Source organism: Phyllostomus discolor, chromosome 8 (genome assembly GCF_004126475.2).
Source record: "Phyllostomus discolor isolate MPI-MPIP mPhyDis1 chromosome 8, mPhyDis1.pri.v3, whole genome shotgun sequence".
In the NCBI taxonomy this organism is placed as follows: domain Eukaryota; kingdom Metazoa; phylum Chordata; class Mammalia; order Chiroptera; family Phyllostomidae; genus Phyllostomus; species Phyllostomus discolor.
The window spans coordinates 114016499-114036448 of NC_040910.2; the positions used below are offsets into that span (position 1 = coordinate 114016499).

General features: G+C 71.8%; 2 protein-coding genes across 3 annotated transcripts; one reads left to right on the top strand and one right to left on the bottom strand.

Moving 5' to 3' along the window:
* Positions 1 to 4685: 4685 nt before the first annotated feature.
* Positions 4686 to 10387, top strand: FSCN2 (fascin actin-bundling protein 2, retinal). 2 transcript variants are annotated; one of them, XM_036034253.1, is made up of 5 exons: positions 4686 to 6165; positions 9102 to 9258; positions 9481 to 9602; positions 9873 to 10058; positions 10142 to 10387. In XM_036034253.1, the coding sequence occupies exons 1-5, from the start codon at positions 5340 to 5342 to the stop codon at positions 10342 to 10344; spliced, it is 1494 nt and encodes a 497-aa protein (XP_035890146.1). In that variant the 5' UTR covers positions 4686 to 5339; the 3' UTR covers positions 10345 to 10387. The 2 variants fall into 2 exon arrangements, with proteins under 2 accessions (XP_035890146.1, XP_028377490.1); XM_028521689.2 differs by having other exon boundaries at positions 5161 to 6165; positions 9891 to 10058.
* A 2325-nt stretch (positions 10388 to 12712) lies between these two features.
* Positions 12713 to 19647, bottom strand: FAAP100 (FA core complex associated protein 100). Its single transcript, XM_036034254.1, has 9 exons — positions 19399 to 19647; positions 19171 to 19289; positions 17544 to 18484; positions 16452 to 16608; positions 15068 to 15828; positions 14813 to 14949; positions 14190 to 14306; positions 13258 to 13344; positions 12713 to 12884 (listed from the first exon to the last, which is right to left on the bottom strand). The coding sequence occupies exons 1-9, from the start codon at positions 19561 to 19563 to the stop codon at positions 12747 to 12749; spliced, it is 2622 nt and encodes an 873-aa protein (XP_035890147.1). The 5' UTR covers positions 19564 to 19647; the 3' UTR covers positions 12713 to 12746.
* Positions 19648 to 19950: the final 303 nt, after the last annotated feature.

Sequence of the window (19950 nt, forward strand, 5' to 3'; positions counted from 1 at the left end):
CCCGTGCACACACCCTGCGGTCTGTGGGAGGCCGCGGGACCACAAGGGGGTGGGTGCTGGCAGGGGGGCAGCCTCAGGGGTCCCGCAGGACTGCACCCGGGTAGTGGGGGGTCCTGGGGGGAGTGGGGGGAGGAGCAGAGGGCCGTGGCCCTGAAGGCGGAGCTCTGGGGGGTGGAGAGAGCCGCGTGGGGTCAGGTCACTGCGGGGCCGTGGGGCGGTAGACAGAAGACGCCCGCGGCCAGGCGGCCAGGCGGCACTCCCACTCCCCTGGGTGCCCGGCGCCCACCTCGCGGTGTCTCTGATGGCAGGCGCTGCGCTCCCGGCGTCCGGGGCCGCCCTGTCCCCGCCCATCCGACCTCTGGGGGGGGGCGGGGGGGGGCTTCCCCACCCCGAGGCCCCTCGCTCCCGCCTTGGCCCCCTGGAGACGCCTGCTGCGCAGATCCTTCCGTTCTCGCGAGTTTTCTTGTGTGATTTCTTTCACCATTTCTCTCCTGCTTCATTTTCTCTGTTCTTTCTGGGGGGAAGCTTTATTAAATGTCACAGCTACTAGATGCACTCATGAACGTTTTTTTTTTTTTTCTTCTGTTTGTCTTCGTTTTGTTTTCTTTTGTTTTTTTAAATAATTTTCTGGGATGTTTTTTACTTCCTTTGACCCTGCAGTGGAATCTCTTCTTCTGCTCCAGCATTTAACCTTCTGTTCTGAGACCATTTCACTCACTGACCACTCACTGATTGCTGCACTTGCTGTCCGGTTCTTGGGGCACCCAAGTTCCTGACAGGTGTTGACCCACCTGGGCCCCCGCCCTGCGCACCTGGAGACCCAGGTGGGCAGGAAGCGGATGTCTGTCTTCCTGAAGCGGGTCTAGTCCCTGGGTTGAGCCCCATGCAGCCAGGGGCCCACTCCGAGACAGTCTTGGGGTGCTCCTCTCTGGTCCTAGGGTCGTGCCAAGGTCCTGGGGTTTGGGTGTGGAATGATCGCCCAAGACCACGGGGCACCTCGGGGGGCTCGGATGCCCTTGGTTCTGTCCCCATGGTCCTTCAGGGCGTTTCGGCCTCGCTGTGGCCCTCAGGCCCCCCGTCTCTCCCTCCCCTGCTGGACCGAACTCCCCCGGCTATGATCTTACAAGAGACAAAGACAGGAGACGCCCCAGCTTGGGGTCCTGACAGCCCCATGTGGGCTCCCCCAGTCCAGCCAGCGGCTCTGTGCCAGGCAGGAGAGGGTCCATGAACTTTGAGGGCCCACCCTGCCCAGCACCGGGAAGGGGTGGAAGAGGGGCCCTGGGGGTGGGGGTGGTTTCACGTGGAGCAGACAGAAAGTGCGGGCTGGGCACCCCAGCGTCCGTGTGCACGGCACAGTATGGGCACCGGGCCCCCCCCGCCCCGACGCTGCTCGCTCCAACACTGCCCCCCATCCTACAGCGGGGAGCTGTCACCCTAAACCGCCCTCGGGCCACAGTAAACCAACCCTGCTGGGCCGGAGTGAGGGGAGCGGGCCCCGCCCACCGTGTAAGGGGAGCCGCGGGCCACAGAGAGCTGGGCCATGAAAAAGTCATGAGGCGGCCGAGCCGGCCCGTGTGCAGGAGTGAGTGACATGCAAGGCTGGGCCCTGGGCCCGGCCACGTGAGACCCCGGGGCTGGGCTGGGACGGGCACCCAGGAGACCCGGGCCTGGGCTGGGCCCGCCTGCACCCGGGCTGGCAGGGCGGCCTGGCCTCCCGGAGCAGGGGCCCAGCAGGGGCGGGTCGGCCAGGCCTGCTGGTGCAGGGGCAGAGGGCCAGGGCGGGGCGGGAGCCCAATGCCCGAAGAGTAGCAGGTGGCTGGGCCTGGGGCCGAGGGGCTCTGGACACCAGGGTGGGCACTGGGATTTCCTCCATGGGCAGCAACTCTGCAGCCTCGAGGCCCGGGGGCAGGTGCGGCCAGTGATGCCCAGAGCAGGGGCCGGCGCCTGGGGCGGGTCTGGGAAGGTGGGGCTCGTGGAGGTCCCGCAGCAGGGGGGCTGCCCAGCCTCCGTCCTGGGCCATTTCCCAGTTTCCAGGGCTCCGGGCCAGCCAAGGCGGGGGCCGCCCCGCCCCCAGCCAGCACACACACCGGCCCGTGCCAGCTCACGCCACCAACAGCAGCGTTGCCCAGCACCCAGCCTGGCTCGCGTGCTGGTCGCCATGGCAGCAGGCCGCGTGCTGGCAGGAGCCCAGGCTGGCGCTGGCATCCAGGGCCACTGGTCTAGATGGGCCCAGGAGGGGTCCTTTCCCTGCAGCCCTGGGGGGCCTTGGCTGGAGATGGGGGCCCCTCCAAGAGGCCCGGTCCGCCCAGCCCCCAGCACCCCGGGAAAGGAGTCCTGCCCTGAGAGCTCCGGGCTGGACACCGGAGGCTGGGACCCTTGGATCAGCCCTCCCTGCCCCTGGCCCTGCCGGACACCCCGAAGGGGACCAGCCCCGCCTTGTCTGCTGGGGGCTCCCCACAACTGAGGGGTCCCCTGCCTCCCAGGCCCACGGTGGCCACGAGCGTCCCTTTGGCCGTGTCCAGCCACAGATGGTCCCTCCCTGAGGAAGGGGCCGGGTGCAGCTCACCCCCGTGGCCTCTTGGTGGCCCCCAGGACAAGGTGCCCCCAGCGTAAAACCTGTTTCAGTCGGAGCTTCGAGCGGCCTGCCTGCAGGTCCGGCAGGTGCAGGTGACGACAGCCTGGGACGGTGGGCACCTGCTGTGGGCACGTCCTGTCCCGGGAGGGGACGGTGTCGGGGTTGGGGGTCCAAGGGGGCAGGCCGGGCAGGACGTGGTGGTGGGCACGTCTGTGTGAGCCTCCTCCTCACCCTGCTGGGCAGCCGGGGGTGGGCCAGCGGCTGTGCCTTCCAGGCCGTACCCGGCCCTGCCCATCCCTGTCTGTGTGTGGTCTCTCTCTCTCTCTCTCTCTCTCTCTCACACACACACACACACACACACAGAACAGAGCTCAGCCCGGCACACAGGAACCCCCACACGGGACGTTCACGGGACTTGTGAAGCACCTACTATGTGCCAGAGCTGTGGGGGTTTCCGGAAAGGCGAGGGCCCGGGGTCCCGAGGGAGAGACAGGGTGGGGGGCACTCTGCACACGGCCTTCCTCCAAGGGGACAGCCTGGGGGGCCCGTCTCTCAGAGTCCCCCCCCCAGGGCCCGACGGCCACCCCAGGCAGGCGCCTCACCCCCACCCGGGACTGGGGGGGCCCCAGACTGAGAGGCCGCAGCCACGCTGGCTCTGACGCCAAGAGGCTGCCTGGAGCCAGGCCCGCTTAGCGCCTGGCGGCCGGGCTTCCCCTCCAGGCACGTGGTGCCGCGCGCACCCTGCCAGCACCCATCAGCGCCGACGCGCCCTCCCGCCCGTCCCAGCCCTGTCCCCGGGCTGCAGGCGAGGGGGACCGTGGGCGCAGCTGCCCCCATGCACAGACAGGTGGAGGTCGGAGGGGCGGCCAGCTGCACCCCCGGGCCCTGCGGCGGCCGTCCAGGGCCAGGGCTGGAGGCGCAGGCAGAGGCCGAACAGCGCGGCCCTGGAGCGGGGGCCGCCTCCCCCCACTGAGTGCCTGACTGCAGGGCCCCCCAAGTGGGGACCTGCGCCCCGTCCTCCCGGCCTGGGGGTGTCTCTCTGCATCCCGGCTGGGTCCCGGTCCCCTCCATGTCTGCCCGGGCCAGGCGGGCCAGGCGGCCGCAGGGGGCTGGGGGAGGGAGGAAGGGCTCCTGAGCCTGCGTCCAGCCCCAACCACGGACCCTCGCGCCGCCTGCCGCCTCGCCGCCTGGGGCCCGCCCGCTCCGCCCGAGCCCATTTCCGCCTGCTGCAGCCCCACAGCCCGGGGCCCGTCCCGGCCTCCAGGCGGCTGCAGGGCTGCGCCTGGGCCCTGCAGGCCCCCGAGGGTGGAGCAGGCCTCTGGGCCCACTGACTGGAGTGCCCCGAGGTCCCAGGTCCCGGCCCCCAGGGAGCCCCGAGGGTCACACGCTGTGATGAGCAAGAGGACACCGCGCTGGCCCGGGCCCACCCAGGGCAGCTCTGGTTTCACTACCTGGCGCCCAGCCCCGCAGGCAGGTGCAGGAGCCAGGCCCAGCCAGGCCGCACACGTCCCCAGAGACAGCCCCCGGGGCTCGGCGGGCTGGGGTGCAGGGGGGGGCCCGGCCGCTGGGGCTGGGAGGTGCCGGGTTCGGGGGTGGCCAGTGTCCGGCCTCTCCTAGCTGGCCTCAGCGCTACACAGCCCCCTGGACAGGCCAGTGTCTCTGGCGGTGTGGACGGCCATTCAGGGGTCCCAGGGCCATCCACCGCGGCCAGCTTGACCAGGGGTCCCCCCCAGAGAAGGGCGGGCAAGAGGTCCGAGTGGACCGGGGCCCGGGGCCTGCGGCCTGCCGCCTCCATACTCGCTCCCCCTCGTCCCCCTCCGCCCGCCCGAGTGGCCCACAGCAGGTGTCACTGTCCCTGTCACAGGGCTGCCACCTCGGCTGCAAGCAGGGGCCCCCCCGGGGCCGGCACGGCCGGGCCGCCCAGCCCAGTGGGGCCAGGGCACTGGCTCCCTCCACACTGCCCGCCCGGGCTCGGGTCTGATGCCCCAGGGGCCGGGACCAGCCGCCCAGCCCCAGCCACGCTCAGGGGGGTGGGGGCATCGGGCCTGGGGCCCCGGGGCAGCCTCGGGGGGCTGCAGGACGCGGGGGCTGCAGCCGCCAGGTGGGGGGCCTCGAGGCGCCCCTGGTGGCAGGAGCCAGGGAGGCGGTAACTGGATCTGGCCAGGCGCTGGCGGCCGCCGAGGGTGGAGGGCTGTGATCGGGTTGCGGCCGCGCCGTGTTTTCCACTCGGTGGCTCTCGCTGGGCCGGGAAGGCGCTGGGCAGGGCTGGCGGGTCCGTGCGCTGGGTCTGGGGGCCCTGGGGCGGGCGGTGAGGGGGAGAGGGCCAAGAGGTGCCAGGGCCAGGAGGTGGGAACAGGGCCGGAGCCCGGGGCCGCGGCAGCCACCGGGGACCCCACGGGGCGGGCCAGGCCCTCCGCGGGGGCGCCGTCCAGCCCCACGGCCCCGGCTGCGGCCCCGCCGCCGCCCGGGAGCGGCTGAAATCCAAGCTGGGGCGAGGACAGGCGGCCGCTGCCCCTAAGCCGGCCCAGGTCTGATCCGCCCCCCACCCGCCCTCTCCTGCCCGCTGGTCATGTAAGAGCTGCCTGGGCCCGCAGCCACCGGCCAGGGCAGCGTCCGAGCGGGCGGGCGGGCAGCGGGTCCATGACGCCGGCGGGGCCCGGGGGCCACGGGCCAGCCCAGCGGAGCCGGGCCTCTGGGGGCCGCCGGGGGCCGTGAGCGCGCGGACAGAGCCGGCCAGGCCCCCCGCCGGGGCGCCGCCGCGGCGATGCCCACCAACGGGCTGCACCAGGTGCTGAAGATCCAGTTCGGCCTGGTCAACGACGCCGACCGCTACCTGACGGCGGAGAGCTTCGGCTTCAAGGTCAACGCCTCGGCGCCCAGCCTCAAGAGGAAGCAGACGTGGGTGCTGGAGCCCGTCCCGGGCCAGGGCCCCGCCGTGCTGCTCCGCAGCAGCCACCTGGGCCGCTACCTGTCGGCCGAGGAGGGCGGGCGCGTGGCCTGCGAGGCGGAGCGGCCGGGCCGCGACTGCCGCTTCCTGGTGCTGCCGCAGCCGGACGGGCGCTGGGCGCTGCGGTCCGAGCCCCACGGCCGCTTCTTCGGCGGCACCGAGGACCGGCTGTCCTGCTTCGCCACCGCCGTGTCCCCGGCCGAGCTGTGGACGGTGCACCTGGCCATCCACCCGCAGGCCCACCTGCTGAGCGTGAGCCGGCGGCGCTACGCCCACCTGTGCCCGCAGGAGGACGAGATCGCGGCCGACAGCAACGCGCCGTGGGGCGTGGACGCGCTGGTCACGCTCATCTTCCGCGGCCGCCAGTACTGCCTGCGGGCCCGCGACAGCCGCTACCTGCGCAGCGACGGCCGGCTCGTCTGGGAGCCCGAGGCCCGCGCCCGCTACACCCTGGAGTTCAAGGCCGGCAAGCTGGCCTTCAAGGACTGCGACGGCCGCTACCTGGCGCCCGTGGGGCCCGCCGGCACGCTCCGCGCCGGCCGCAACACGCGGCCCGGCAAGGACGAGCTGTTCGACCTGGAGGAGAGCCACCCGCAGGTCGTGCTGGTGGCCGCCAACCACCGCTACCTGTCCGTGCGGCAAGGTGAGGGGGCGCGGGGCGGCGCGTCTGGGCGCCCGGTGGGGGTGCCTCGTGGAGGGCTGCTGGCTTTGGGGTCGGGAGGGAGGGGCTCCCCCTCAGGCTGGCTGGGCGGTGCCCTGCCCGCCCGGGACCGTCCCAGTTCTCCCCCCCTCCCCCCCACACTGCACTTTCTGGACTCAAAGGGAACTGGGGAGGAGCCAACAGAGCCGGGGGTGGGCAGAGCCGTGCTCCCACACCCTCACGTGGCTGGCCCAGGGGCAGGGTGGGGCAGGACCTCAGGGTCCCTCCAGTGCTGGGCCCAGGGGGACGCAGGGCACCGATGACCCCAGGTCTGTGCTTCTTGGCGGGAAGGCTCTGCCTGCCTGTGGGTCCAGCCCGGTCCCCCTGCCTCCCTGGTCATCGGTCGCCTGCCCCATGTGACCAGTGGGCCCTTCCACACCCAAACACCCATGGGCAGCTCCTACTTCCCGCCGAGGGAGCCGAGGTCCCAGAGTGGCCCCGGGCAGCTCAGCTGTCTCCCGCCCGGGCTCCTGGTTCTGTGTGCCCAGGAGTGACCCTGACCTGGCACAGAGCCCCTCCCTCCAGAGGGCAGAGGCCCCGACGTGAGCACCTGGGAGCCGTGTCCCCCAGGCCAGGCCAGCACGGGTGCGGGTGCCCCACAGCCTCCCGAGCCCGTGTCCAGGCGTGTGGCCCGGCCCTGGGCTCTGGCTGCAGGCGGAGGGCCCCGCCCCCGCCCACCACGGGCCCCTCGGTCCAGCTTCAGGCCCACGTGCCTGGTGTGTCGGTGACACGGGGTCGGTGACACAGGGAAGACCCCCTCCGGGTCGGTCGGAGCTCAGCTCTCGAGCCAGACTCGTGGTGCCGCCGGAGGCGGTGGCGGTGGTGGTGGCGGTGAGGGTGGCTGTAAGGGTGGCTGTGGTGACCGGGATGGGGCTGCAGGCTCTCCCAGCGATTCTGGCAGTGTGGTGGCAGTGTCCATGGGGTTGGTTTCGGTGGTGGCGAGGGACAGGGCCGCAGGGACCACCCTGGAACGGTGGCCGGCAACCAGACCCACCGCCCGCCTCTGCCGCCGAGGGGCCGACTCTTGCCGCCCCACCTCCCCGGCAGTGAGCCTGACGGCCCCCCGAGGTTCGGGGCTGACTGGGCGCCCAGGGTGTCGGGAGGAGGATAGATGTGGCGTCTCCGTCCTGGAGGGCCCGTCCCTCCATCCGAGGCAGCTGGGGCGGCCGGTTCTGCAGAGTGGCAACGGCCAGGCGGCCCCCAAATCCCCGACCACTCCCACAGGCGCCTGCTTTCTCCTCCCCGGGACAGGGCCTGGCTGCCCCACCCCTCACTGACACCGAGGCGCGGTGCGTGGTGGTCCGAGTCTTGCCAAGAGCACCAAAAAGCCGGCTGTAAACCAGCAAACCCACTGGGACATCGAGTGTGTCCTGTGCAGGGGTTTCTGGAGGCCTGGGGGAGGGCGGTCCCAGGCAGGACCCCTTGCCGGCTCGGGGGCAGCACCAAAGCCCCCGTTCATTCCCCTCCGAGTGCCCGCCCCCCAGGGGCGGCTCTGACCACTGGCTGGCGTCCCGTGGTCTGGGCCTCCTGTCCGGACAGGACGCAGCCGCAGGAGACAGGGGCCTGAGCTCCTCCCGTGTCTTCGAAGGGGTGGGGAGAACTCCTCTTGACCCTGCAGAGCCCGCTGGTGCTCGCCCACTGCTGCCCAGCCAGCTCCTCTGGGCGCTGGGCTCTGTGCGAGGTCTCCCACCTTGAGGTCAAGGCGCCCACATGGCTGTGTGGCAGGGAGCCCCCCCCCCCCCCGGCTGCATCCCGTCTGCAGGGCCATGTGGGGCGTGCACCCTGTTAGTGCCTTTGGGGCTGTCCCCGGCCCCTGGGGTCTGCTTCCGAGTCCCCTTCCCCAGGAGGCCGGCCCCGGCCCGGGCCCTGAGCGGTCACGGGTACCGGACACACCAGTTGTCACCGCTCCCTGCAGACCATCAGTGCCGGGAGGGGGGGCTGTTTCCTGCGGTGCCCCCCCCCACCTGGAGCCCAGGGCGGTGGGCGGGCTCGGGCTGTTCACTGTCGCTGCCAGGTGGGAGGTGGGGATGGCCGTGAGGATGCTGGCCTGGCCGCCTTCGCCTCCGGGCAGTGGCCCGAATGGGAGGGGAGGCCCAGCCTGGGGGCTGTGGCGGGAGGAAGGGAGGCCCAGCCCTGCCGGTGGTGCGGGGTGGGACAAGATCTGGCCTTGACCCTTAGGCCCCCAGCTGGATGTGCCGGGGTCTGAGGGGGGCCTCTGTGACCGGCGGCACCCCTCAGACTAGCCAGTTGCCGTGGAAACAGAAACTTCGTTTATGAGAAGATATCAGGGAGACCCCAGAGCCCGCCAGCTGTCCCCCATCCAAGTGTGGACACTCCCCTGTCCCCAGCCCAAGACCCCAGGCACAGCCTCGGTAGCCCTGGCCTTCCCTAGGACACCAGAGAGACCCCAGACACGAGTGGGCATCTGGGGCGGTGACAAGGGACCAGCCCCTGCCCCGTACCCAAGAGTGGACCCCAGGCCCTGGCTGTGCCCTGGGCCACGGCCCCAGGAAGGACAGGGGCCCCGTGCCCACACGGCACCCGAGGGCCGAGATATAAATAGAGGCCGGTGTGGGTGCTGGGCCGCAGCGGGGAGCAGAGCTGGCGGATTACCAGCTGATTATCGGCCGCGGATTTGCCGGCTCCCGGCCGAGGTCGGAGCTGGGGGCGTGGCGTGCGGGGTTCCACACGCCCCCACTGCCCTGGGGGCGGAGCGTCCAGGCCCCTGAGGAGCGAGCGGAGCGCCTCCTGAGCCCTCCCAGGGGCTAGACGAGCCCCTCTGGCTTCGGGGTCGCCCCAAGAGTTGCCTCCCCCTCCCCCCGCCTGCTCCCCAGCCGCCCAGGGAGAGGCGTGAGGGGCTTCCCTTCTCCTCCCTCCAGGGGTCAACGTCTCCGCCAACCAAGACGAGGAGCTGGACCACGAGACCTTCCTGATGCAGATCGACCGGGAGACGAAGAAGTGCACCTTCTACTCCTGCACCGGGGGCTACTGGGCCCTGGTGACCCACGGGGGCATCCAGGCCACGGCCACCCAAGTGTGAGTGGGCCGTCCCCAGCCCCCTCCCCGCGGAGATCTGTCGCAGCAGCCCCTCTGGGGAGCCTGCCCGCCGGGTGGGGAGAGCTCCCGGCGTGCCTGCCGCTGGGAAGCAAGCGCCTGCCCCGCCCCCAGGGGGCAGTGTCGCACGCAGGGGTGTGGGAAGGCCGGGCCCTGAGCCCCCACCTGCTGCTGCTCTGAAGGGACCTCGCCCCGCCCCCTCAGCTCGGCCAGCACCATGTTCGAGATGGAGTGGCGAGGCCGGCGGGTGGCCCTCAAGGCCAGTAACGGGCGCTACGTGTGCATGAAGAAGAACGGGCAGCTGGCGGCCATCAGCGACTTCGTGGGTGAGCGCTCCCCGCCCGCCCAGAGCAGCCCCGCCCCCTCCCGGGCACTGGCTGGTCCAGAGCGTCGCTGTGGCCGGCAGCCCAGCAGTCAGGTCCCAGAGCACCCTTCTCCCCACGACACCTTCGGGGCGCCCAGGCTGGGGTGCGGCAGGCCCCTCGCGAGGTCGCGGAGGATGCCGGCGATGGCAGACCTGGGCCCGGGAGCCCGAGCCTGCCGGGAGCTCTCCCTGGGGGGCCCCCCGCCGCGCCCCGCCTGACCGGCTCGGACAGGGATGGCTCCCCCTGCAGGCGAGGACGAGGAGTTCATCCTCAAGCTCATCAACCGGCCCATCCTGGTGCTGCGCGGCCTGGACGGCTTCGTGTGCCACCGCCGCGGCTCCAACCAGCTGGACACCAACCGCTCGGTGTACGACGTCTTCCACCTGAGCTTCAGCGACGGCGCCTACCAGATCCGAGGTGCGGGCGGGGCCCGGGGGGCGCGCGGGCGGGGCTGCGCGCGGCGCCGGAAGCCGCCCCGCCGACTCCCGCTCGCTCCGCAGGGCGCTGCGGGTTCTGGCACACCGGCAGCCACGGCAGCGTGTGCAGCGACGGCGAGCGCGCCGAGGACTTCCTCTTCGAGTTCCGCGAGCGCGGCCGCCTGGCCATCCGCGCCCGGAACGGCAAGTACCTGCGCGGCGGCGCCTCGGGGCTGCTGCGCGCCGACGCGGACGTGCCCGCCGGGGTCGCGCTCTGGGAGTACTGAGCGCGCGAGCCTGGTCGCCCATTAAACCGTGTCTGTCTCAGTGGCTGTCGGGCTCGTGGCGGCGGCGGCGGCTCTGGGCGGGCGCGGAGTGTCAGCACTGCAGGGCGCGGGGCTCGCCTGGTCACTCAGCACCGAGCCCCGGAATGGCGTCCTCGGCCGCCGCGGCCCTCCCTGGGTCCTGGGGGTCGCGCTCCGCCTCTCCACCTCTCATGCCCAGGACATGCAGCGTGGCGGCCTGTCCAGGAGGAAGGCCCGGCGGGTCACGCCCCCTCAATCCTGCACAACCCCAGGAATGGGTGGGGGAGCACTCCTCTGATTGCCCCGCTTCCCGCCCCCCAGGAGGCCCAGCAAGAGGGAGCAGTTGGAGGGTCTTTGGGGTCAGTGTGTCTCCACAGAGCATCGCTGCTCCCAGCGCTGGGGCAGGTTAGGGAACCCCGGAATCATTTGGTGGACAAACCACCCCCACAGTTCCCCACCACCTGTGGATGGAGGGCCAGGGAGAGGACCCTTCTCAGCTCAGGGAGCTGCCCTGCTGCCTCCCAGACGACCCCCCCCCCCCAGGAGAGGGGCTCTCAGGCGGAGCCCACCCCAGCTGTGCACAGAGGGCCTCGCCCGGCCGCCAGCTGCCACCCCAGGCCAGGGTGGCTGACGGGACCGGGTCCTGGTTCACCCATGTGCCTGCCCAGAGCGGCCAGCACCCAGAACCTCCACCCAGGCCACTGCCCCTTGGATGGGCTGGGTGGCCTGGGTCTTCTGAGATGGGAGATGTGCCCCTGGCATTGGTCAGGACCATGAGGATGAGGGCAATGGGGGCTGGGGGAGGGCCTGAGCCCAGGGGGAGGGAGGCCACAGAGGGACAGAAGACCTCACCTGGGGAGGAAGCCCCTCTCCCCGCCCCTACCAGCCCAGCCCTCCCTTGGGGTGGGAGCCCCTCCACTGGGTCCCACCAGTGTGGCCCCAGGAGAGGGCGGGGCAGTCCGAAGGGGCAGCAGGGAGGAGGCGCAAAGCAGGTGCCAGTGAAGGTGTGACACACGGGGCCAGGCCAAGGGAGGGGAGAGGAGGGGACCTGGGGGCGCGGGCCCCACTAGGTCTGTCCTAAGCCTCCCTGCAGCCCCTCCCCATGGAACCCCGGGCCGGGCCCCCTCACCCTAGGGGCAAAGGAGGTCTGGGCAGGGCCAGGAGCCCAAAGAAGGCACCGGTGAACTCGCGGCAGCAGACTCGGGACCCAGCGGTCCAGGAGCCGGGAGGCTGCTGAGCTGCGGCCTGTGCTGCCCCCTGGTGGCATCTGGGAGGGAAGGCGGGTCAGGGCCCGAAGGCAGGTCGCACCAGGCCGGCGGGCTCCTGGGCTCTGACCCGCAGGGCGTAGGGCGGGGGGCTTGCCTCATCGACCTCAGCCGCTGCAGCCACTGCAGCCGGCGGGCAGGGGGAGTGGGGGCTGCCCTGGCACCCCAGGTAGGGAGCGCAGGCTGGGACTGGGTGCAGAGGGTGGCCTGTGGCTGAGGCGGGCTGGAGCTGTGTGTGGGGGATGTCGCAGCAGCAGCCAGCCCACGGCCCCCTCCCCTGGCTGAGCCGCCCCAGGCACCGCCTGGCACCTGTGCACACCCGGCTCTCACACCCTGGCCAGGCCTGCTGAGGCCACCGCCCTGCGGCCTGTGCCCTGGCTGTCCCCCGTGTCACATCCCACCTTTCCTGCCCCGTCGCAGGTGTACCCACCTTCCCCTTCACTCCCCGGGCAGTGCTCCACCCCAGGGCCTCAGAGAGCCCAGCACACGGCGCACCTGGTGCAGGGCACACATGGGGCGCCCAGGGATCTGGGTCCAAACCACCGCTTGGAGGGTGGGGGGTAGCGGGAAACAAGACCAGGGGAGGCAGAGGCAGCTCACAGAAAGGTCAGTTGAGGTGGCGGCGGGGCCCTCACAGCCCCCAACACATAGCACCAGGGGACATCCAGGGGTCACCTCCCCAAACACGGAAAAGGACACCACCATTGCTGCCCCCCACCGGGGTCCAGGCAGTGCTTGGTGTGGGGGTGGCCCGGCCACAGGCCACCTGAAGCCCCCTGCCCTGTCCTAGGGCTGTGTCACGGGCAGCCCCCCAGCAGTGCAGGGGCAGGGCCAAGCTGTCCCCCGTGGGTGGCAGGCAGTTGTGGGGAGGCGGCACCTCCAGGCAGTGGCGGGCAGACCCACACCCGCCCCAGGTCCCAGTCCTGGACAGTCTCTCCCTGGCCTCCCAGGGCCACGCGACTCCTGCCCTGGGGTCCAGCCCTTGGTCCCAAGCTTGTGAGTGGAGTGGACGCCGCTGACACTGCCCAGCAGCACCAGGAAGAGGGCAGAGACGGTGGGCCTCGGTCGGAGGAGGGGAGGACGGGGGCGGGACGAGGCGGGCACCCCCAGCGGCAGTGGTCACAGCAGCAGGAGGCCTGGGCTGCGCAGCTGCCGGTACACCCGCAGGAGCCTCTCGGTGGCAGTGGCAGCACGGGAGCCGGCCCCATCCTCCTCGCAGAGCTGGTCCCGCAGCATCCGCACCTCCCGCAGCAGCGCCTGCAGGGGCAGTGGGGGCGAGCGCTAGGCCCTGCCATGCCCACCAAGCCCCTCTGGGGGGCGCCTGTCCCACACCCGCCCTGCTCGGGACAGGGCAGGGAGGCCTGAGCATGGGCTCGTCTGTGCCCGAGAAGGGCGGCCCCCTGCCTGGCCCTGCGGTTCCCTCGGGACAGAGAGCGTGCAAGGGGAGCCCACACCTCCCAGGGGACAGGAGGGTTCCTGCCAGCAGCTAGGGCAAGGGGGGCCACAGACAGCAGTGGCCCAGCACAACTCCCCACCCAAGTTCTGAGGGCAACACAGGAGCCTGGCCAGGGGCGGTCCCCACTGTCGGGGCTGGTGGGGGGTTTGAGGACGGGACCCCCAGGGGCCTCACCTCGTGGCTGGCCTGGGTCTGGTGCAGGTGCTGCATGCGGAGGTCGGGCGGGCTGGAGCCCCGGGCGGCCTGCTCCTCCACCACCCTCTGGGGGACAAGGGGCAGGTTACTTGGGGAGACTCGGACCCAAGGGAGAGCAGCGGGGGCCCCGAAACCCAGAGCAGCTCCCTGTCCGGCTCAAGGTGGCCCACGCCGCTGCCCTGGGGCGGCTGGTCATGGCAGCGAGGAGGTCACCGGGGTCATGGCAGGTCGGGAGCAGGAGCGTCGCAGAAGGGTCACAGAGGCGCGTGAGGTGGCCATCAGAGTGGCTGGCCTGGGCTTGTGACCAGCAGGTGACCAGCCTGCCGACGTCCAGGGCAGCCATCAGTCCCTCGTCAGAGCTCAAACTGTGCATTCGGACCCCGGGGGGGGGGGGGGCTGGTGTGTCCCCGGTGAGGCCCTTGTGTGGACCCCACTCACGGAAAACCACCCAAGTGGGCAGGTGGTGGCATGGCCTGCCCCGAGCAGAGGAGCCGGGCTGTGCCCAGCTGAGGGCACCACTGACAGCCTTTCCCCGGAACACGCAGATGTCCAGTCCGCGTGGCACTGGGGCCGCCATCACTGTGCCGGGGGCCGGCCCCAGCCCCGCCCCCCAGCAAAGACCCAGAGGCTCCGATGAGCTGACGCCCCGTCCCGGGCCCGAGCCCAGGGTGTCCGAGCCCAGGGCGGCCTCTGCTCCGCCAGCCCAGCGCAGGAGCCCCCAGCGGACCCCGGCCCGTGAGCAGCAGCAGGAAGCTCTTGTGTCCGCCTGCTGGCCGAGTGTGTCCTGGGCACCCTTGAGGGCGGCGAGTGGAGGAGGGTGAGCAGAGAACCCCGCACACAGGGGCGCCCGGAGGCGGAGACGAGGGGAGCCCCCCCTCCCCGCCCCGCTGCAGCCCAGGCCGGCGGCACACCTGCATCCTCCTGAGGACGGCGCCATGCACCCCGCACACGCTGGCCAGGGAGCAGCTCTGCACCTGGATCTCCGCGGCCTGGAGGGGCCCCGTTGGGCACACGTCGGCCACCGCCACCTGCGGCACAGGAGGGGCCTGAGTCCACCCACAGCCCCCCGGCCGGGCGAGGCTTGGGGCCGGGGGGCGCTCAGGCTGGGTCTCCCTGCCCCCGGGTGACACCCACCTGGAGAACCAGCCGCCCACCTACCTGCCCACCCGCCTGAGAGCAAAGTGGCCCCCCTGCTCCCTGCAGCACACCCCCGGAGTGAGGGGACGGCTGTGGCTGGCCCGGACACTGCTCACAGCCCCCCGCACACCCGGGCCCCCCGACGGCGGGTTCCAGTGTGCACACGAGGCGCAGGCTGGGCAGCTGAGGTCTGCCCCGGGCCCTCCCGGAGGCTTGGACGACACCGAGCTGAAGATGCACGGGATGCCACGTGAGGCCCATGACCTGGGGCCGAGCTGCCGGGCCGGTGTGGTCCCCGTGCCCCAGGGGACGGGCCGTGCCTGCCAGCAGCTTGGAGACCGCCACCCCCACCCCTGGCTCAGAGAGCAGCAGCCACGGAGGCCGGCCCCCCACTTGCCTCGTGCACAGTGAGACGGACGTCAGTGCCGTCCGGGGCCACGCCCTCGATGGAGGACAGCGCTCGGGCCCGCACGGCGTCCACGCTGGCGTTCTCGGCGAGCAGCCACTGCAGGGTGGCGCAGCTCAGGGACGTGCCTGCAGGACAGAGATGCAGGCCGAGAGCTGGGACCGTCCCGGGACAGCGAGGAGAACCCCCCCCAGCCGCAGGCCTCGGGGCCTGGAGGCCAGAGCGAAGCCGGGCAGCAGCACGAACCTGAGAACCTGCCCCCCCAGGCGGCTCTGAGCAGCTCTGCCGACACCGTGATGGCAGCCATGGAGGGGGGCAGGTACGTGGCCCTCGGGGGCTCGGGTCCCGCCGGGCGGCAGCAGGCCTCCAGGAAAGTGTCCACGGGGTCTGGAGCGGGGCCCGACGGCCCCGAGGCCTGCGCGGGGGGCACGGCCAGGCCAGGGAAGCGCAGGCCCTGCAGCAGGTCCACCGTGTGCTCGCTCAGGGGCAGGCAGATGCCCCCCGGCCCGGGCAGGGTGTCGGGCCGGTCCTCATCCCGTGAGGCGTCCCCGAAAGAGCCCGAGGGGGCCAGGGCCCCGCCCAGCGCCTCCTGGAGGCTGCAGAAGAGGGCGCAGCACACGGTCACGGGCAGGTCCAGCACGCCGTCCTCGCCCGGGCCCAGGGCCAGAGTCACCTCTCGGCGGCCGCCGGGGCCGAGCTGGTCCACGGGGACGGTGTAGGTCATGGCCGGGCCAGCTGCCTCCGGGTCTGGGGCCCGGGCGCCCGGGAGCACCTGGACGCACAGCACCCAGCCCCGGCCCAGGCGGGGGCCGCCGCTGCTCTCCAGCAGGCAGGTGGCGGTCAGCACGTCCCGCAGCTCCCGGCGGCCCCAGGCGGTGGTGGTCGTGCAGGAGATGGGCCGGGGGCCCTCCCGGCGGGACAGCAGAGCGCAGCTCACGTTCAGGGCCTCGTTGAGACGCGTCAGGGCCTGGTCCCGCTGCTCCACGGCCCTCCTCAGGGAGGACGCCCTGGGAAGAGCAGACGGCCCGGGGAGGCGCGGGGAGCCGAGGTGGAGGGCCCAGGCCCGGCTCCCGGGGCTGGGAGGAGCCGGAGCGTGGCCCCCAGGGGCCCCGAGGAGCACCTATCCCGGCGCCGCCCGCAGCCGTCTGGGCTAGGGAGCCTGCCACCCTCACCAGGGACACGGGGCCACGTGGTGCCCGTGCTCAGGGGCCTCCCTGCTGCCCCCTGTGCTCGGAGGTGGCCCCTTGGCCCTCTGCAGCCACCATGACAGCCCGAGAGGGACTGGCACTACAGACAGGACCTCACCGGCCGGGGCCAGGGCCGGGGCTGCAGGACACCCACTCACCCCCCGGAGGGAGGGTGAGGGCGCAGGCAGGGTGGGGCTGCTGGCAGTGGTGCTGAGCTCGGGGGGCGGTGGCCCCGCGGAGAGGGTCCCCGAGGCCCAGGCCAGGAGACGGGGGTGGTTGGGGAACGCCGTGCAGCCCCCTCTGTCTCCCGAGGGGGCCAGCCTTTCGTCGGCTGGGCAGCGTCGGGGGCTCTTGCTGGTGCTCCGAGGCAAAGCAACGGGTCCGGCCTGGACCAGTGTCCACACCCAGGATGCTGCCCCCCCAGGACGTCGCCGGCCGCTCACCTCTCAGAGATGGTGCTGATGCTACAGAGCAGGTCCTTGATTTTCCGGCCAGTGTCCATGGTGGTCCCCCTGGAGGGCCATGGCGCCTCAGGGCTCTGCTCCAAGTGGCAGGTCAGCAGGCGGCCTCGGGCAGACAGGGCCAGGAGCTCGGTGCCCCCTGAAGATGGACACGGGCGAGGGGCCAAGCTGCTGGACAGCTCCCCTGACCCGAGACAAGCGCCGGCGGGAACCACACCCAGGAGAGGGAGCAGGACGACGGGCCGCCCAGGCCTCTCACGCTCCTGTTCCCCAGGGCCCTCCCTGGGAGGGGACGTGTCGGCACAGCGCAGGCGGCACCAAGACGGCACGCTGTCCACGGACGGGACTAGAAGTGGCCTGACAAGGACCCACGTGGGCCCCTGTCTCAGCCGGGCGCAGCCCCACCTTGACCTTCAGCAGGCCGCTGGGCACGGCTGCTCCAGGGGTTCAGGAGGGAAGCGAGTGCCGTGTGCGCCTCCCTCTGGCGTTGCCCCGCTGCGCTGGCTTTGGGCTACCAGGGGGTGCCCCAGGAAACAGGGGGACCTGCCTCCCCCCTGCCCAGGACTGTCAAGGACCCGCGTCCTGCCTGTGAGCAGCAGACGGGCCGTGCCTCAGGCTAACTCCTGGGCCGTGTCACAGGGACGGGCCCTGGGGGTGCCCCCCCCCAGAGTGCACACAGTCAGAGCCCCGGGAAGCCGCCCTCCCCCAGCCCAGGGCGGGCTCGCTGGGGGGTCCTGCAGTGAGCAAAGGAGGCTTTTCCTGGCCTTCGACGGAAACGTCAGGACTCAACCTGAGCCCACGGGAATCCCCCCCAGATCCCTCGAGACGAAAGGCCTGTCCTGGAAAGGGGCTCTTGCCCTGGCCCACCCAGGGGCAGAGCCTACCAGGCAGGGCGCACCCACTGTCCCGTTGACCACGAGGCGCTGCTGGGTGAGCTGACCCTGTCCCATTGGGTGTCCAGCGGCCGGGGGCGAGGCGGGGGAGGACCGGCCAGCTCACAGAGAGAGGGGACTGCCGAGGGTGGTCTCACCCGTGTCCGTGCCTTTGGTTTTGGGGTTACACGGTGACTCTCACCTCCAGGCGGCCTCGGTGACACCGTGAGGGTGACCACACTGCAGATACTCAGGTTGGCTGGACACAGCAGGGAGGGCAGGCCTCCCAGGCCGGCGGCCGGCACATCCGCCTCCTCCCCGAGCCAGGGGGCACTTCCCCGAGCCAGGTCCACCAGGCAGAGGCTGGTGGGCGTGCTGTGGTACACGCGGCCGCCCCTGCCACAGGCGGCACAGAGCACGGGCCCCGGCAGGCAGTACTCCCGCAGCTCCGGCACCGGACTCCCGGCCCCGTCGCGGCTGGCCTTGACAGCCAATGTCCGGCCCCGGTGGCCGAGCGCCACCAGGCAGTCACAGCGGGTGTCCTCCCCGTCCTCAGGCAGCGGCTCTGTCCTCAGGGCCCCAATGAAGATGACAGGCTCCTCCAGGTGATGGAGGGTCCTGACGAGGGCCTTCGGGTCCCCCGGGGCCGAGCTGCAGGTGACCAGGGTCTTCAGGATGACGCAGCAGAGCTGGCCGTCTGGGAGGCCGCAGAGGACCACGGGCGACTCCAGGAGGGTGGCGTCCATGCCGAAGAGGAGCCCGAACAGGGCCCCCTCCAGCACAAAGCCCCGGGGACCCCGCTGGAGGCCGTGGGAGGCCCCGCAGCCTGGCGGTGACACGCAGCACAGCACCGGGAGGAAGCGGGGGGCTTCGGGCTTCCCCGGGCCACCGGCTGGGGGGGTGGAGGCGGACAGCTCCACCTCGCCGGTCTTGCCCAGGGGCCTGGCCTGCCCCGGACCAGGACACTCGAACAGCTGCAGCTTCCACTGGGCGGTGCCCTGGGCCAGTGTGACGAGCGCGCCGTCCAGCACGGTGAAAGCGCGCAGCGTGGCGTCGGGGAGGACACAGGCGTCTGGGTCCACAGGGATGACGGGGGCCGGGGGCTCACTGTCCTCCTCATCCCTCTCGCTCTGGCTCACAGACCTCGGAGGAGACAGGGAAGCGTCACTCCCGATATTCACACGCTGTCTCCTTGACAACCCGCTCCCAGCCTGGCTCTGGACCATTCACAGCGAAGGGTCAGCTTCATGGAGGGCTCAGCAGGGAGCGGCCGGCCCCACGGACGACTCCGCTGGCCTAGGGACACGCACGCAGCAAGGCTTCCGGAAAACGGAGCTCCGGTGGAAAAGCTTCATCAGTGAGGGGCCTGTCAGAGCCTGAGGTCACCTTTACCGCCGACACCAAACTTTCCCGGGCCTTAGGTCAGAGTGAGCAGGCGCCTGCAGGCTCTTTGCTGCCCTGGGCCCCGCCGGCAACATCAGTCTGCTCTAGGCAACGGCTCAAGGACCACGGAGACCCACTGGGGAGGTGTGTCAGGCCCGAGGGGGCAGGACCCCCAAGGCCAAGGGGGTAAGTCCTGCTCCTGGAGGCAGACTCACCCACCTGCACCCGGTGTACTCCGGACTCTGCCAGCAGCAGCCTGCCAGGGGACGCAGGGGCTGGCGGTGGGCATGCCTACGACTTCCAGGCTGGGTCTGAACCCACCGTCCCCCTGCGTCTCCAGGGAAAGGGCTGGTGAGGGCTCGTCCTGCCCCAGTGCACTGGCAGGCAGGTCGCACAGACCACAGGCCGGTGTTTCCCCGCGGGGCCGCCCGACGACCCCTCCTCACCTGCCCGCCTGGTCCAAAGACAAGCAATAGACGCCGCTCCAGGCGCAGAGGACGAAGAGCATCCTGCGAAGGGCCAGGACCTCCAGGTGCCACACCTGCCCGGGAAACCTGTACACCGCCTGGGCGGGGGGGCGGGGGGTGCAGGAGGCTTTAGTTGCGGACGAACTCCTCGAACTCCTCCCTGCTCCCCGCGCGCCCCTCGGGGCCGGGACGCCGCCCCACGCTCACGGTCAGTTGCCTCCCTCCCGAGTCGAAGACGTAGACCAGCTCCCTCCCGGTGGACAGGAGGATCTCCGCCCCGAGACGCAGCACGCGAGGCTTGCCCGCCGCCAGGCCCCCGACCGGGAAGCTGAAGCCCGCCAGGTAGTCCACGCGCGGCGCGAGGCCCGCCATGGTGTGGGCCCTGCCCGGGAAGCGCCGGTGGCGCGGGAGACTCCGCTCCGCCTCCAGGCGCTGGTGCTGGGGTGGGCGGGGGCGCCGTACGGCCGCCTACGTCACGACGCGGCCTCCGCCGTAAAGCGGCACCGGGGGCGGGGCCGCGGCGGGGGGCGGGGCCGCGCGTTGCGGCAGCCTGCGGGGTCCTGGGGTCTGGGCTGGAACCTCGGCCCGCGGGTTGGGGCGCAGCGCCCGTGCGGCAAAGTTAGGGGACACGGAGCGGCTTGGCCAACACGGGAAACCCGACGGCCTGCGTTCGCCCACCTCGGCCGTTCTGCACGCGGCCCGAGGCGCCTGCTTGGGGGTGCCCGGCCGGTCCCCAGCATCTTCTTCCACGCCCGTTCA

Bases quoted from the DNA above. Each gene is read 5' to 3' on its own strand.
- FSCN2 (XM_036034253.1), top strand. From the start codon at position 5,340: ATGCCCACCAACGGGCTGCACCAGGTGCTGAAGATCCAGTTCGGCCTG. The intron at 9,259-9,480 runs GTGAGTGGGCCG...CCGCCCCCTCAG, and splicing joins CAGGCCACGGCCACCCAAGT to CTCGGCCAGCACCATGTTCG. The intron at 10,059-10,141 runs GTGCGGGCGGGG...CTCGCTCCGCAG, and splicing joins CGGCGCCTACCAGATCCGAG to GGCGCTGCGGGTTCTGGCAC.
- FAAP100 (XM_036034254.1), bottom strand. From the start codon at position 19,563: ATGGCGGGCCTCGCGCCGCGCGTGGACTACCTGGCGGGCTTCAGCTTC. The intron at 14,307-14,812 runs GCAAGTGGGGGG...CCTGTGCCGCAG, and splicing joins TCCGTCTCACTGTGCACGAG to GTGGCGGTGGCCGACGTGTG. The intron at 13,345-14,189 runs GTGTGCCGCCGG...CTTGTCCCCCAG, and splicing joins CCGTCCTCAGGAGGATGCAG to AGGGTGGTGGAGGAGCAGGC.